Consider the following 16,459-nt stretch of genomic DNA (forward strand, 5'->3'; position numbering starts at 1 on the left):
AGTTTGTTTCCACAATTGTGGATAAGTGTCCATAAGCTTTACTCTAGCTGACTCGTAACAGTATTTTTTAAAGACGACTCTAGCCTCACATTCATACTTCAAGTCTAAAAACTCAGTCTACAAAGAGGAAGTGAGCTTATCCACAACTTCAGAAGAGAAAGGATCGAAAATCCAATCCGGAATTTCTAATTTCATCAAATCTTTAAATCTTGATTCCATAACTGATCAAGGTGATCAGTAAAAATTAAGATTTTATTTTCGAGAATCTCGATATCTGCCATTGAACACTTTTCAAGTGTTGGAAATTGCATTAGCTCTTTGCAACCAATGTTTGACTTGTAGATATCAAACTTGACGATGAATGAAGATATGATTCCCTCAGCCTTGATAATGTTCATTTTATTTCCTTGAAGTTTTACGTTGATTTTTCTTCATTTTTTCAAAACTATCAGTGAAGTACGCAGTTTCCAACTTGCGTTGCTTCAAACTCTCACTGAAAACAGGATCAGTGGTGTCGAGAAACTCAGTAACCGAATCCAGCAATTTGAAGAAACGGCTCAGTTTCCTTTTGAAAGCCATCTCATAGCTGCGTGAAGAGCAGGAATTCGTTCGCGGAACAAACGGTTATTAGGAGAATTAGCTTTTATTTTATTGATGATAGAAATAACCAATTTTTCGCAGCCAAAAGTTGACTATGAATGACATAATGACTGGTGAGATAACTTCCGGTACTTCTCTTTTAAGATGACCCAGAAACCCAGTATGACAACCAGACATGGTTGGAGCACCATACTTACATTTACATTTACATACACAAGCACTTACATTTATGAGGGGAATTTCTTTTTCTTCAAAATAATCTTTGACCAAATTAAAAATCGACGATTCTTTTGTATCTGTGTTCAAAGTTCTTGTAAACAACATTTCCTCGTTAATCTCCTTACTCTCATTTATGAATCTCACGTACTTATCACAGTTGATTCATCAATCTGCAACGCAAATTTACCTTCTTTCAAAAATTTGAGTTTTGATTCAACGTCGGCGGCCATCTCATCAATAAGTCTGGAAACAGTATTATTGCTCAGAGGAACAGAGTGACTTATCAGATTTCCGCCTGCGATACCACAACGTATGACGAAAACGATCCTGCACTTGAATTTTTTTTAATTTTTAACTATCATAATTCTTTGTCTACACAAGAACCATAAGTTTTATATATATTTTCAATTTTAATCTCAAATAGCTTTTGTTATTAATATTATTAGCAATTTTTATCTTTTGAATACTCGTCGCCCCCTGATCGCCCCCCTAAGGATTATCACCCCCTTGAGAAGCTCTATCGCCCCCTTTGGGGCGATCGCCCCCAGGTTGGGAACCACTGTTCTAGACAGACGTTCTGTTACAGTGGTTAAATTCCATGAATCTATGTACTTTATCTTAAAGAAAATTATTAAATTTTTACTACGGGTTTAACTTGTTATGCCAATCAAACAGGCTTTAGTGCATCAGTAGGGTTGAAGAATTGGGCATTGAATGCACATTGCTTCTTTGTGGTGGCTGGTTCCCCTGCCTGATATTGTTACGTAGGAGACGTCAAATACCCGTTAAAGCCGTATTTATCAAAAGATTGCCGTAAACAAATCCTATTCGTGGGTCTACTAGTTTCCTGCGGTGACCAAACATTGTCGTTTAACAACTTTTTACAATTAAATCCCCTGTGAAAAATCTTTAAATACGACATTTAAATTCGACAGAAATTTAATTTCATATTTAGTTTTTAAACTTGTAATGAAATGTTTTTATAACGTTTAAATAAAATTCCGTGTAGCGAAAATTGTGTTCCTTTGCTATAATTATTCTATATTCCATAACTGTTGTAACTAGATTAAAATAAAAGAACCAGCATAAACATAACTGTAGAAAATTAAATTTTTATTACCTCCTTTTACTATAAATTTTTCACTTTTCGCATTTGTCTCAAATCTTCGAGTGGTTTATGTAAATATAAAAATATTAAAAGAAATTTTCCCTAAATGCTATAGTTTGCTTATAATCAGTATCGAAGTTGCACGAAATTGTTTATAATTATCATTCAATGTTTTCTCGCTACTGTTGTCTGTAAAGTCAGTGTAGAAACTTTAAACTAAATCCTATTCAAAGTTTCAAGAAAGTAATAGAAACCCTCTCTCTCAGAAATTGGTTTCCTGACACATTTCTTAAGGCAAACTTTGAACATTCAAAGTGTATAAAATTGAAAAAATTATCGCAGTAATATTAATCTCTCAAAGCCATTTTAGTACATTTTTACGCCTCCGTTTTAATTAGTTAGAGCACTGATACCTTTTAGTTCCGTAACAGATGAAAATGCAGTCAGGTTCGCCTTAATTTAACGAAAGAATTCATCTTTAATCTGAATTTTTACCAAGTTTCTTAAATATGTAGAGTGCATGATTTTACTACATTGCATGATAATGGAAGTTAGAATCGACTAGATGGAGTGGAATCGACTATAACAATCTATATTTTCATAGCTTTTTTATCTCTGAATGAGAATTATCGTCAATTGAAGTTATAAAAACTTTGCGAACACCTGGGATGCTCAAATTTCAATTAGAGCTGTGTGTCTTAATATTAAGCTGACCAGGGCCCTTTAAATAAAAGCTAATAAAATTTCTAAATGATCATTCGGAAACTTTGCTCCTTAAATTTTCCAAAAATTTAGAAGTGGGGATTCGCAATTAAAATTCAGGGGACTCACGGGAGATGTTAAGAGCGCCAGATCTAGGTATCTGCCGCATTCTGTATTTGAGATTTTTAAGGGAGTTTTTTGGGATAACCAAACTAACGTTAACTCTGCGTCATTTTTCACTATTTATCATAACCAGAGCCTTAGCGCCTCAAAGAATAAGGCGCTCGCCTCCTAATGAGGTGACCCTAGTTTGGTCCCAGTGATAGCTGTCTGATTCGAATTCCGCACCCGGTTCGGTCCAACCCAGGACTGACATAACATATCCTCAGTGGTAGACGGATCATGGGTTAGAGTTCCCGTTCCATCAGGCCAACCGTCGAAGGTTTTCGTAATTGCAATTTCCATGTAAAGCAAATGGGGGTTAGTTCCTTCCTCCAAAAAACACTCCATGAAGGCAAATTTCTCATTATGCTTGATCCAGGAGCTACCTCGTCTTCTGGATTGGGTTCGAAATTACCAAGTCAACGGAGCTAAAAATTAATAGCCGTAAACATTATTAGAAGACTATAATATTTATACGCATTTAAATTAGAAATGACTTGCGTCCTTCGATCAGTAATTTTATGAAATTAGATCTGTTAAATGTAAATCTTAGAGCTTGCAAATTTTCTTTCTTAAAGTTGATTACTTTTCTGTGTTCTATGGTACAGAAAGAAAATATCCATTGATTATGATTGAAAATTTAATTGTCTAAAATCTTGATGTATAAGCTATGAAACGTCTCCTTTCAAAAAAAAAACTTTATGAATATGTGCTACTTCTGAAATAAATCCTAAACGGATAAGCCGCTTTAAAACCACTTTATACAGCATCTGTGTTTTTGCTGCTGAAAACACCAATTTTGGAATTTTTGATATTATCACTTGTTTGCAATCCAGTATGATGTCGCATGAATCTGTTTTCTTCTATGCTGCTAAACTTCCACAAAATTCAAATCTTAGAAAATGTATTTTAACTTGCGTAATAAGTATATCAATTTTCAAATCTGTAAATTTTATTTATTTGTATAATATCTGATAGCTTCTATACTGATAAATCAAATTCTAATTTTTCATCTGTGTTATTTAGTAAATCTTACAAAACTATATTTTAGGAACTGTCATTATGCTTTGAAAACTATTTAAATTGTTAAGTAAAGATGCATTTATTGATTACGTGCATCATAGCTTACCTTTTATAAACCTTTCGTGTTACTCAACAGAAAAGCTGTCATCTACTTAAGATCAAAAGCAGAGTGTAACATAACATTTTTGATGTTTCACTAACTTTTTGAAATACAACTGAAAATATTTTAAAATGGTTGTAAATAATGTCTTTCGTGAGGTATTTAACTCTAAATTTTCTTCAAGTAAATTGTACACATGACCAAGTGATGGAATCATTTGTACAGGTTTCTTAAAGAAAAGGTTATTTCACATGTATACAGGTTTCTGAAAGAAAAGGTTATTTCACATGTGTGCATGTTTCTCAAAGAAAAGATTATTTCACATGTGTGCATGTTTCTCAAAGAAAAGGTTATTTCACATGTGTTTCTGAAAGAAAAGGTTATTTCACATGTATTTCTGAAAGAAAAGGTTATTTCACATGTGTTTCTGAAAGAAAAGGTTATTTCACATGTGTTTCTGAAAGAAAAGGTTATTTCACATGTGTTTCTGAAAGAAAAGGTTATTTCACATGTGTTTCTGAAAGAAAAGGTTATTTCACATGTGTTTCTGAAAGAAAAGGTTATTTCACATGTGTTTCTGAAAGAAAAGGTTATTTCACATGTGTTTCTGAAAGAAAAGGTTATTTCACATGTGTTTCTGAAAGAAAAGGTTATTTCACATGTGTTTCTGAAAGAAAAGGTTATTTCACATGTGTTTCTGAAAGAAAAGGTTATTTCACATGTGTTTCTGAAAGAAAAGGTTATTTCACATGTGTTTCTGAAAGAAAAGGTTATTTCACATGTGTTTCTGAAAGAAAAGGTTATTTCACATGTGTTTCTGAAAGAAAAGGTTATTTCACATGTGTTTCTGAAAGAAAAGGTTATTTCACATGTGTTTCTGAAAGAAAAGGTTATTTCACATGTGTTTCTGAAAGAAAAGGTTATTTCACATGTGTTTCTGAAAGAAAAGGTTATTTCACATGTGTTTCTGAAAGAAAAGGTTATTTCACATGTGTTTCTGAAAGAAAAGGTTATTTCACATGTGTTTCTGAAAGAAAAGGTTATTTCACATGTGTTTCTGAAAGAAAAGGTTATTTCACATGTGTTTCTGAAAGAAAAGGTTATTTCACATGTGTTTCTGAAAGAAAAGGTTATTTCACATGTGTTTCTGAAAGAAAAGGTTATTTCACATGTGTTTCTGAAAGAAAAGGTTATTTCACATGTGTTTCTGAAAGAAAAGGTTATTTCACATGTGTTTCTGAAAGAAAAGGTTATTTCACATGTGTTTCTGAAAGAAAAGGTTATTTCACATGTGTTTCTGAAAGAAAAGGTTATTTCACATGTGTTTCTGAAAGAAAAGGTTATTTCACATGTGTTTCTGAAAGAAAAGGTTATTTCACATGTGTTTCTGAAAGAAAAGGTTATTTCACATGTGTTTCTGAAAGAAAAGGTTATTTCACATGTGTTTCTGAAAGAAAAGGTTATTTCACATGTGTTTCTGAAAGAAAAGGTTATTTCACATGTGTTTCTGAAAGAAAAGGTTATTTCACATGTGTTTCTGAAAGAAAAGGTTATTTCACATGTGTTTCTGAAAGAAAAGGTTATTTCACATGTGTTTCTGAAAGAAAAGGTTATTTCACATGTGTTTCTGAAAGAAAAGGTTATTTCACATGTGTTTCTGAAAGAAAAGGTTATTTCACATGTGTTTCTGAAAGAAAAGGTTATTTCACATGTGTTTCTGAAAGAAAAGGTTATTTCACATGTGTTTCTGAAAGAAAAGGTTATTTCACATGTGTTTCTGAAAGAAAAGGTTATTTCACATGTGTTTCTGAAAGAAAAGGTTATTTCACATGTACAGGTTTCTCAAAGAAAATTTAACCTCTTAGCGTAGCGAAACTATTCAGATTAGCTTGCTTAAGCAGTTTGCTGCAGCTCATTGCATTAGTTAAGTGTTATGCCTTATAGAAATTAGAATAATTTCTGTGCTATGAATCTGTCCACGCGTGTAAGCAGTCATCAATGATAAAGTGACAAAACTATCTTAATAGCGTCAATGGTGAAATAGTTTTTTTCTGTACTTGAAGGTATATCGTATCAAAACTCTGCGGTGATTTGGATTCGTTTAGGAATGTTCATTAGGTTAACGTTTTCATTAAGGAATGTCTTCATTATGTAATGTTGAACGTTTCAAGTTGAGCTAAATTTACACCCATAAGTTAATGTTAAGTAATGTAAGGTTAATTAATTACAGCCTCGTATGGCTCATCGAATATGTGGTAATATAATTTCTTAGCTTTATTTATGTACTTTGTTGTAAAACTTGATAAATTTGTTTTGTGAACCTGGCAACTTCGATGCATAAATTATGTTCTCTATGGCTTCATACCTGTCTTTGTGTTAAGAAATATTTCCGGAAAGAACTGAAATCATTTTGATATAATCTTTGTGAAGGATAATAGAATGTATCACTTTAGTGAATTTATACTTGACAAGATTGTCTTACTCTAAATAGAATGCAAAGAACAGTTGCTAACGTAAACAAGTGCCACGTTTTTAACAACCAATCAGACTCGGGATACCCACACTACGTCACTCATCTTATTCTGAAGTAGTCTGTTTTGAAATCATTACGATATATGTAGGTTAAAAACTACAGAACTTTAAAAAGTAATTCCATAACTTTTTCTAGGAATATTTCGTTTGACGTATTTCGTTAGACGTTATTTTTCGCAATGTCATTAAACCTATCAATATTAATATTGCAAAGATAACTCAATTTAAGCCCCCTAAAACTTCTCAACATGTTGAAAAGTTACTTGGTGTTTGTGGTTTTTACCGCCACCCGATTCCTAATTATTCTAAACTCACCAATGTGTTAATTCAAGTAACCCTTAAAAACTCAAAATTTCAGTGGAGAGAGGAGCATCAAAATGCCTTTAATCAGTTACAAAATATATTTCTCTCTGAGCCTTTTGTACATTTTCACCACTGGGATAAGCAGTTCATCCTTAATACTGATGCCAGTGGTTCTATTTCAGGTGCTTTAATGCAATGATTTAATGGTCAACTAAAACCCATATCTATCTTTAGTAATGGTTTATCCCAATCATAACGTAATTGTCCCCCCGTAAAATTTGAACTTTATGCTATTTATAGATCAGTAATGGCATTTAAACACTATATGGCATATAAAAAGTTTATATGCCAACACTATCCTCACTGATTCCAAACCTTTGATTCATTATAAAAAGGTAACGTCCCCTGCTGATATTATAACTCGTTGGCTTCTACAGCTGTCAGAATTCACATATGAAGTAAAATATATAGCTGGTCCAAAGAATTAATTAGCCGATTACTTTAGTAGAAGTCAGAAAATGAGTTAATTTTACCTTTTATCGATGCTAATGTTGATGACCAAATTTTAAATTCTATTGAAAACACTGACCCTCAAAATGAAATTTCTGTAACTACATTCTTTAATGAACAACAAAAGGATCCAAATATTTCAGAAATTGTTGATATGAATAACTCACCTTCATTAATTAATGCTAAGAAAGCTAAATTTTATTATTGATTCAGATACTAAGTTATTAATGCGTGTTTGCCATGATGAATATTTATCTCAATGTATTGTGATACCTCAAAGTTTACAAGACAAGGTACTAAAAATTGCTCACATTTCTCATCTTGGTCTGAAAAAAGACCTATGAGCCTAATAAATATTTCAGGAAAACATGGATACAGACACTAAAAATTTTGTTCTTTCTTGTGATGTATGTCTACGTACCAAAAATTATGGTATACCCCAGCCTCCTTTTAAATCTTTACCTATTCCTAAGGTACCCAATGAGTTTATATCATTTGATATTGTTGGCTCCATCAAAAACTGTGTATATGTATTCACTATTTTAGATCACTTCTCTCAAATTGTAAAATTATTCCCGTTGAACAGCTTAACGGCTGAGGCTGTTGCTCAACATTTAATTGATTATATTGCTAATAATGGTAGACCTGCTATGGTGTTATCAGATTTGGGAACGCAGTTCAATTGTGAAGTTTTTCATTGTGTAAATAAAGCTCTTGGTATTCATTTGGCCCTTACTACTCCCAAAAATCCGAAATGTAATGGAGCAGACGGAAAGAATTAATCTGTCTATTAAAGCATCTTTTAATTACCTTAAATGAAGCAGGTGTGTCATTTAAAAATTTAATACTAATTCATCAAAATTTGTATTGGGTATTGTACATCCAACTATGTTAATTATACCACTTATTAAGCAAATATTAACAAATTTATTATTTTTCTAATAAGTATGAATGTGTCGTAAGTAAAACAATTACTTATTTCTAACTTTATTTAAAATAATTTAACTATCATTCGCGTTTGAAGCAACTAGTAATATCAAACTTGTCCATTTTACTATATTTTGAAATTCACATGAATATGAAATTTTATTCGATTCATTGCTTAAGATAAGTTTAGAATATTTAATTTAGTTTTCTTACATAACAATCTGATAGTCTAGACTTGAATGTTATTTCTATTCTCCATCAACAGAGCGATCTAATAATTAACCTTGTTTAAAATCTTGCAAAGTTGATATTTTATTTCTGCAATTTTGAGCCTAGTAGTCCATTTTTTTTAAATCAACTCTACAACATGTTTAAACTCGCTTTACTAATTTCAGTTTCTGACTTCTAAATGACCACTAATATGCACTTTTCAATGCTATACTTGGGAATGTAGTCTTCTCTTTGAAGGGTGACATATTAAGTGAAATTCGGCGGCATTTATTGTTTAATGACTCAGCAGCTCTTCGAGAGTCGAGGCATTTAGAATCTTTTCTCTTCTTAGCCAGCATGTCCCCCCAGATGTTCACTTTTGCTGTTTCAAAACCTCCATTCATGCAGTCAAATTGAATCTGCCTCTGGTTCTAGTTTGTTTAAAATGTGAGTCCGGTTAGTAGGAAAGATAGAACAGTAGATTTGTCAATCAAATTTGTTGCCGTTTACTTCAATGCAGTCTCTTTCTCAAATTTTTGCTTCTCTGTACAGCTCATTGTTTTCCTATCTCCAGTTAGTTTTTTCGTAGCAAACAGAATCCTTCTCAAAACTTTTCTCTCGAAGATATTTTCATGTGATTGTGACATAGTTCGGGTTTGTGAGACAAATGTGAGCACAGGTCTCTTTTATTGCTTCTTTGTACTCATTTTGATCGCATAAAACTTCTAAATTCATTAAGACAACAATAAGAAACAACGCGTCGTTTTATTTCTATTTTTGTTTAACGGGAAAAATTCTTAGTCACGCTGGCTCTAAACAGTTGGCAGATTTTGCCTATATCTTTGTGTTAAATAATAGAAGGGCTCCTTAATAACTAAATTAGCAGAAAGATCGCATTTAATTTTTTAATCATAGAGGATGTTGAGCACTATGAACGTCTACAAGGAAATTTTGGTCCTTCGTTGGATATTTACGAAAAGAAAAATATATGTCAGGCAAATATGTCATTGTATAACAAAAACGTATTATGAAACGAAAAATTACAATAGACGGCACTGAACGTGTGTGAAATCCGAATTGGTAGTGGTACACGGCCGTTCTGTTACCTCTTCGAACTTCACTCGTCCAACCGATTGGGAATTTTTCGTTTTTCGGACTACGGTGCAGTAAGGGCAGGGGTGTCATAAGAACTGGGTGGACCTGGATTGTGATGGTAGATCGCATTTCCGTGACCTGAAGTCTCTGAAGTACCCTTGCGCTTACAGCGAAATCTAACTGTTAAATTAGCTACTAAGTTTTTCTCGCTCTCGTTGAATTAACTTTTAAAAGGCTGAGGTGGTCAAGAGTAAGGTCCTGGACTGTAACAAAAGGTTGCAGGTCCGTGCCCTGAAAAGCCACCCAGCACTTTACTAGCATTGTAGAGTACTGACGTTCATAGTGCTCTGAATTATCTAATTTCATCTACGATATTTTCCAGATATAGAAAAACATTACTTCTAAGTAAGATTCGTTAAGGAATAAAATGGGACAATTATGAAAATTTTCACGGGCGCCGTTTAAAGTTTGAGTTAAACTTTAATTTCATTTTTAGATAAGCTTTTGAAGGCTTGAGCTCTGTCTCTACAAATAACAATTTTGATACCAAAATTTCAATTTGAAAATCTGGCTTAATATCAGAATGAAATACTTGGGAAGAATGTTTGAAAATTTTATTAACCTGCTTTCACATAGGGTTCAGAAAACCTGGCAATGTTAAAATTGCTTGACAATATAATAGCTATTTTTCGGAATAGTTTTCAGAAGTCTCATTGTACCATTTATATACATTACACTTAAACACCTAAAATGAGCTGTACATTCTGCATAAAATTTTCTGGAGACATTTGCCGATAGTCCTTAACATTCAAAATTTTGATGCCGATATGGACTCTAATAAGAGGCAGGCTGAAATTAAGATTGGAACATTGTACCGAGGATTTAAAAGAATCGAATGCTCTGGCCAGAAGAGTAGAATCTAAACGAACGATTCTTAAATAGTAGTCTACAAAGAACTGTAGAGCGAAATTTTATTAACTATTAAAGGTGATACTAAAGCTCTTAATTTTCGCTGAAAAGTTAAATTATTTGATTTAATGAAAAATTTTAGTTTGCATAGAATCGACATAAATAGTTCTCACTACTTTAACGGAGTTTTTAAAAATACATTTTGGTCAAATAAAAGGGATAAAATTCTTGTTAGCATATAACAAATTTTATAAAATTTTACTTTTTTGATGTTAACCCATAACCATTAACCTATAGCCATTTAGTCATCAAAATCGTTCAGTTCTGTGAGAAAAAGAAAATAAGTAAGCAGGCATAAGCTAATTTTGGTTTAAACGCTACTTAAACTAGGAAAGCACTCTATATTTTTAAATTAGTAAGATATTTCTAACTTTCATTTTTAATATGTTAAGTCATTTGCTTGTAATGATATTACTCATAGAAATGAAAAATTTCCAGCTTTTAACTGTATGTATTTCTTAATAGTCAGTATGATCTTTTAATTACAGTAGATTTTATGAAATTATATCCGTATCTTTTAAAATGACCCTAAACAAATTGAAAAACCAGTTGTCATTAAATATTAATTTGTTCTTACTTCTTTCCTATTCGTTTCATCAATCAAAATTTAATTGAATAACTCTTCTGTATTTGACAAACATTCAAATGGGAGTGACTATGTAGAAATTTAAAATAAACAATTCCAGCATAGATATTTTATTGTAAAGCGGGAAAAATACTAAGTATCTTGAATACTGTAAACATCGAAAGTACCTAAATCAGGTATAAAGTTCAAACACTTAACGTTCAATACATTTTTAAAATGAAATATTCAATTAAGTATCTTTAATTAAATGTTTTTTTTTAGTAAAGCTTTAGGCTATGCGGAGAGAAGTTATAGACAATGTAAACATTCATCTATGAAATGATATCCCACAATAGAATTGAGTTAACACTTCTTACGTACTAGTGTTTTGGAATTATATTTTTGTAGTGGTAGATATACTCTACAAGGCAATTACGACTCTACTCTCTAGAATGTTGCTTGAAAGTTCAAATAAATCTTGCCACTAATATATATATATTTATTTTGAAGATTTTAGTATGTGAAAAATAAAATGTTTGAACATTTGCAACTGTACGATCTCTAATCTATGATGGGAAACTCTAAATTAAATTTTCATTGATGTTTGGAAGTACAAATGTATTACAGCAGGTATACTCCTCATATTGTTCAAAAACTTACTAATGTTTGTTCTTAAATATTTGTTTCTTTCTCTCCCTTATTGGATTAGATTGTTTAATTTATCCTGTTTTGTGCCAAGGTACTGTTTTTGTCTTTTGTATTTTTCAGGATTGTCTGTATTCTTGATTGGTGGCTGATGTGCAAGTGTTGAGGTGCTGTGACCACACAGGATGAAGGGTTTCGAGAAAGAATCTAATGATTTGAAGTGGAAACGAGTGAATGGATGGAAAAATGTTACCAGCACAAAGTACGTGTCAATTACTTTTTTGCTAAGCTAGTGGGTGAGACGAGGAAGCTATTTTTAAAACTCGAATGAAAGTCGCACTGAATGTGAAGTCTCCAGATTATGTGTTGTCGATGAAGTTTCGTAAATTTTCTGGAAATGAGACACTTGCTATTAACACTGGAATACGAAACTTGCCTCCCAATGAGATGACTCAATTTTAAATCCCATCCATGGCTGGTCGATACGAGGCTTGCACTGACCACAGTGCTGACATAAAATATCTTCAGTGGTTGACTGATCGCGACCCATACCGTCTAGCTCACCGTGGGTGGTTTTCCTGGTTTCTCTCTCGTGTAACGCAAATGCGGTTTAGTTTAAACAAAGTCCTCCAGGAAGGCTAGTTTTAAACTATTCACGTTATTTCTCATATGTAACTATAAAGTTCTCAAATTGTTAGAGAATTATTTTATAAGTTTAGAGATATTAGTGAAACTCAGAAATGACTTTGTTCTTTTACGCTAGTCCAACCTCTTTACGGTCTTATCAATTATGTACATTGTTGTCATACTGACTGGAACTAATTCTTGTTAAAGGAATGCAATATAATGGAGAATTTTAAAAAGAATAACGCTATTAAACGCAATATTAAATTTTACGAAATTTGTCAACGCCAGGGCCTCTATGCTTTAAGAGTCAATATTTTTAAATGCAAGAATGACAATTGTTTATAACTGTAACGGTGAAAGCTTCGGTATTTGTGAGTAGAATTAAGATCAACGTTTTTTAAATAGTGTTTGCACAATACGAAATTGTACCGTTTAGGAATAATTTTAAAAAACAAGCAAACAAATGCGTGAATTTTTCCCTAGAAAACTAGTTAACCCCCATCTATCATTTGTAGAAGTTATTAAATTTCTGACTATTTGATACGGATAAATTTGCATTAATATAAGAAATGTTTGCATTCTTTCTTACATCAGGTTTTTAAAAACTAATTCTATAGGGATTCTGCAGAGTTTAATTATTTTGAAAAGGGGCCAACTTCACTTTGGAGCCAGATTTTTGAAAACCTCTTTTCAAAATGATTTAATTTCTGAAGTTGTACATAATCTTTAAAAAAAAACTTTAAATGCACCATTCAATTTTAAAATAAACGTAATTTAAAACTTTAATGAACTTTCAAATTTCTTTAAATTTCAAGTATTTAATAAATATTTTAGTTTTTCATATCTAGGCTTAATTTGCTTAAAATGATAAAAATTCTACTGCTCATTGTTATAACGAGTTGTAGCGTTACGTTAGTTTTATTTAATTTGTTTATTTTAAAGGTGTCTGTAAAAGTTACTTATAGGAGATAAAAATTTTAACGTTCATTCGGAATAATAAAATTAAAACATCTGCATCTTATTTCTTGAAGCTTTTTACTTAAATCTGTTTTAAAATATTTATTTCATAGAAATCCTAATTTGTGGGGAAAATATGAAATTCTAAATTTAAGGCGAATTATATTCTACGATACGTTCGTACAAACGGTGGGAAATAAAACTGAATTTTGGATTAGAATTCCAAATCGAGCATGAATATTAATATTATTAAAAGTAGAAATAAGACAAATTCTTAATAATTACAATAAAAATGAAAATAGAAATGTGTGTTGACAGAACAGTACTTCATCAGGGGACACACTGCTTGCAAACACACAGGAGCCTTTCTGTTAGTGGATTTATCCAAGACTAACAGTTTTTTTTTAACCAAAACTAACCAAACTAAAATTTAACCAAAACTAACAGTAACAGTTGGTTTGGGTTAAATCCACTAACAGCAGAAAGGCTCCTGCGTGTTTGCAGGCAGTGTGTCCCCTGATGAAGTACTGTTTTGCAAGCACACACTTATATTTTATTTTTAATTATTTTTAATTAAGATTTTTTTGGTCTTATTTCAATTTTATATAATACAAATTTGGTTTCAGCTGCCTTGTGCGCTTTTCCAATTTGAATTAATGAAGTAAGATTTCGGTGTGTTTATTTACCTCTTAGTTATCAATATTGAATTAGTAAATTATATTTATTTTGTGATTGGATTTTACTAAAAGTACTCATCTCATAGTTAAAATTTTTCAATTTGCCTTTTAAATTCATTATTGATATACCAGCTGATCTTTTTTCTTTCTCGCTGAATTTGTTTCAAATTATATAATTAAATGATTGTTTATCGGCAGGTTAAAATAAGTCTTTGCACCAATATTTGGAAGCTTTTAATATATGAAAAGCAAATGTTTGAACTTTTGTAACTGTACGAACTCGAATCTATGATATGTAACTCTAAATTATATTTGTATTGACCTACTGGGCTATGATAGTATAAACGTATTACAGAAGGTATATCCTTCATATTGTTCAATGACATAATTTATTTAAAATATTGATTTGTAAATATTTTTTTCTACTTCATTGGATTAGGTTGCTTAATTTATACTCTTTTGTGCCAAGGTACTGTTTTTGTCTTTTGTATTTTTCAGGATTGTCTGTATTCCTGATTTGTGGCTGATGTGCAAGTTTTGAGATGCTATGACCACACAGGATGAAGGGTTTCGAGAAAGAATCGAATGATTTGAAGTGGAAACGAGTGAATGGATGGAAAAATGTTACCAGCACAAAAGAACGTGTCAATTACTTTTTTGCTAAACTAGTGGGTGAGACGATTAACTTTATTTTCCTCTACTCTTCGAAGCATTTCAAAGTCGCACTGAATGTTAAGTCTCCAGATTATGTGTTGTCGACGAAGTTCTGTAAACTTTCTGTGACTAAGCAATAGGGCACTTGCCTCCCAATCAGATGACTCAATTTCAAATCCCATCGATGGCTGGTTGATACGAGGTTTGCACAAACCAAAGTGCTAACTTAAGATATCCTCAGTGGTAGACGGATCGCGAGTTAGAATTTCATACCGTCTAGCTAACCGTGGGTGGTTTTCCTGGTTTTCCTCTCATGTAACGCAAATGCGGGTTAGTTTAAACAAAGTCATCCAGGAAGGCTAAAAGCTTTATGCGTTTAGATCACGTCATATCTCATATGTATTTAAAGTAAATCTCAAAGGACTTGAGAAATTTATACATTAGTAATAAACTAAGAAATTTCTATTGTTTAACGCTTGTTCAACTTCCTTACGATCTTGTCAATTTTGTACATTGTTGTCACGTTGACTATAGCTAATTCTTGTTAACTAATTCTTGTTATGCAATTTAAAGGTGTAATATGCAATTTAATGGAATTATTTTTTTTAAAAAAAAGAGTAAAAGTCTTGGTCTTTTAGAAGTTTGAATATTATTCTTTTAAAATGTGCAAGTGTATAAACTAGAACAGCCAAAGCTGGTATATTGATCATGAGTATGTTGAAATACTGCTGTAAATGTGTTTGCTATTTCAAGTTTTTCCATGAAATTTGAAGTGGTTGTAAATGTTTTGATATTTCATTTAGTCTGATATTGATTTAAATTGCTAGGTACACTTTTGTAAAAGATGCAATTTTGTAAAATTTTTATGCTGCTTGCAATTTGAACTTCATTTGTTTTGTAATTTAAGATCTAAATAAATGTGTTATGCTTGTAAATTTTGTTTCTGTTCTTTTTGGTAGACTAGCATTTTACTAAGATGTTGCGTTAAGATTTTCCAATAAGGGAGCATAATTAAACTCGGATAAATTATTCTTTAAGATTAGAATGAGGTCAACGGGGTTTTCAATGTTGACGAGAAACTCCATAGCTAGCGATCATATTTGACTAGAAGTCTATTTCTGCAATATCTGTTTCAATGTTGTAATATGCGTAAAATTAAGTATCTTGTCTCAATGATAGGGTTTTCAATGTTTTAATCGTAATGGTTCAAAAGAGTGAATTAATTAGCTATCAATAAGCATGATTATTTGTCACTTATGTAACATACTTGAGGCCTCAAGTTTAAGTCATTATGATCGGCACCTACTTAGTGAAAATCTTATTAGAACAACTTATTCAGGGTGATATCTTTATTCTTCGATCTACTTCTTTTTTTCCTGTGTAAAATGGCTCATATTGTCATCCCGAAGTGTGTGAGCCGAGGATACTCTCATCCCCTAGCTTTTTACCTAGCCTTAATTGCTTTGTTGCTTTTGCCTGATTCCGAATGTATTCGTTCGAAAGTTATCTGTTGTAGTCTGAAAACTGAATAACGAGGTATGTATTTTTTAAATTTAGTTTTGCTCATGTTTTATTCTCTTGCACGCAGTTCTGAATTGTAACCTAAAAATTCGTTCCATCCTTGTTCTTAAAGTGTCTAGGTTTCGATTTCATTTAAAAAGCATCGGGGTATAATTTTTCGACATCCCATAAACTTAAGATTTTAAATTTTGTTTAAAAGAGTTTACTTTTGAAGGAGTTAACCAGCACTTATGTTATGCTCATGTAATTAAAGAAATTTCAGATTTTATTTTTCTTAAAATCTAAAATTGCATGAAAAATAATGCCGTCGGGCATAAATAATAAAATTTCAAAAAAATCATGTTAAGAATTTA

At 31.7% G+C, this 16,459-nt stretch overlaps 2 protein-coding genes across 2 annotated transcripts in view; both read left to right on the plus strand.

The window, feature by feature from the left end:
- Positions 1-15,520, plus strand: part of LOC147816945 (uncharacterized) — a 34,247-nt gene extending 18,727 nt beyond the window's left edge. Inside the window, exon 2 of the mRNA XM_087152990.1 lies at positions 1-15,520. This exon is cut by the window's left edge and continues 14,793 nt beyond it. The gene's annotated coding sequence lies outside the window, so the exon portion shown is untranslated.
- On the plus strand, positions 7,628-8,041 carry LOC147816947 (uncharacterized). Its single transcript, XM_087157474.1, has one exon. The coding sequence runs from the start codon at positions 7,628-7,630 to the stop codon at positions 8,039-8,041; it is 414 nt and encodes a 137-aa protein (XP_087013600.1).
- Positions 15,521-16,459: the final 939 nt, after the last annotated feature.

Source organism: Parasteatoda tepidariorum, chromosome 1 (genome assembly GCF_982258835.1).
Source record: "Parasteatoda tepidariorum strain Cologne lab strain chromosome 1, Ptep-v5.0, whole genome shotgun sequence".
Classification (NCBI taxonomy): domain Eukaryota; kingdom Metazoa; phylum Arthropoda; class Arachnida; order Araneae; family Theridiidae; genus Parasteatoda; species Parasteatoda tepidariorum.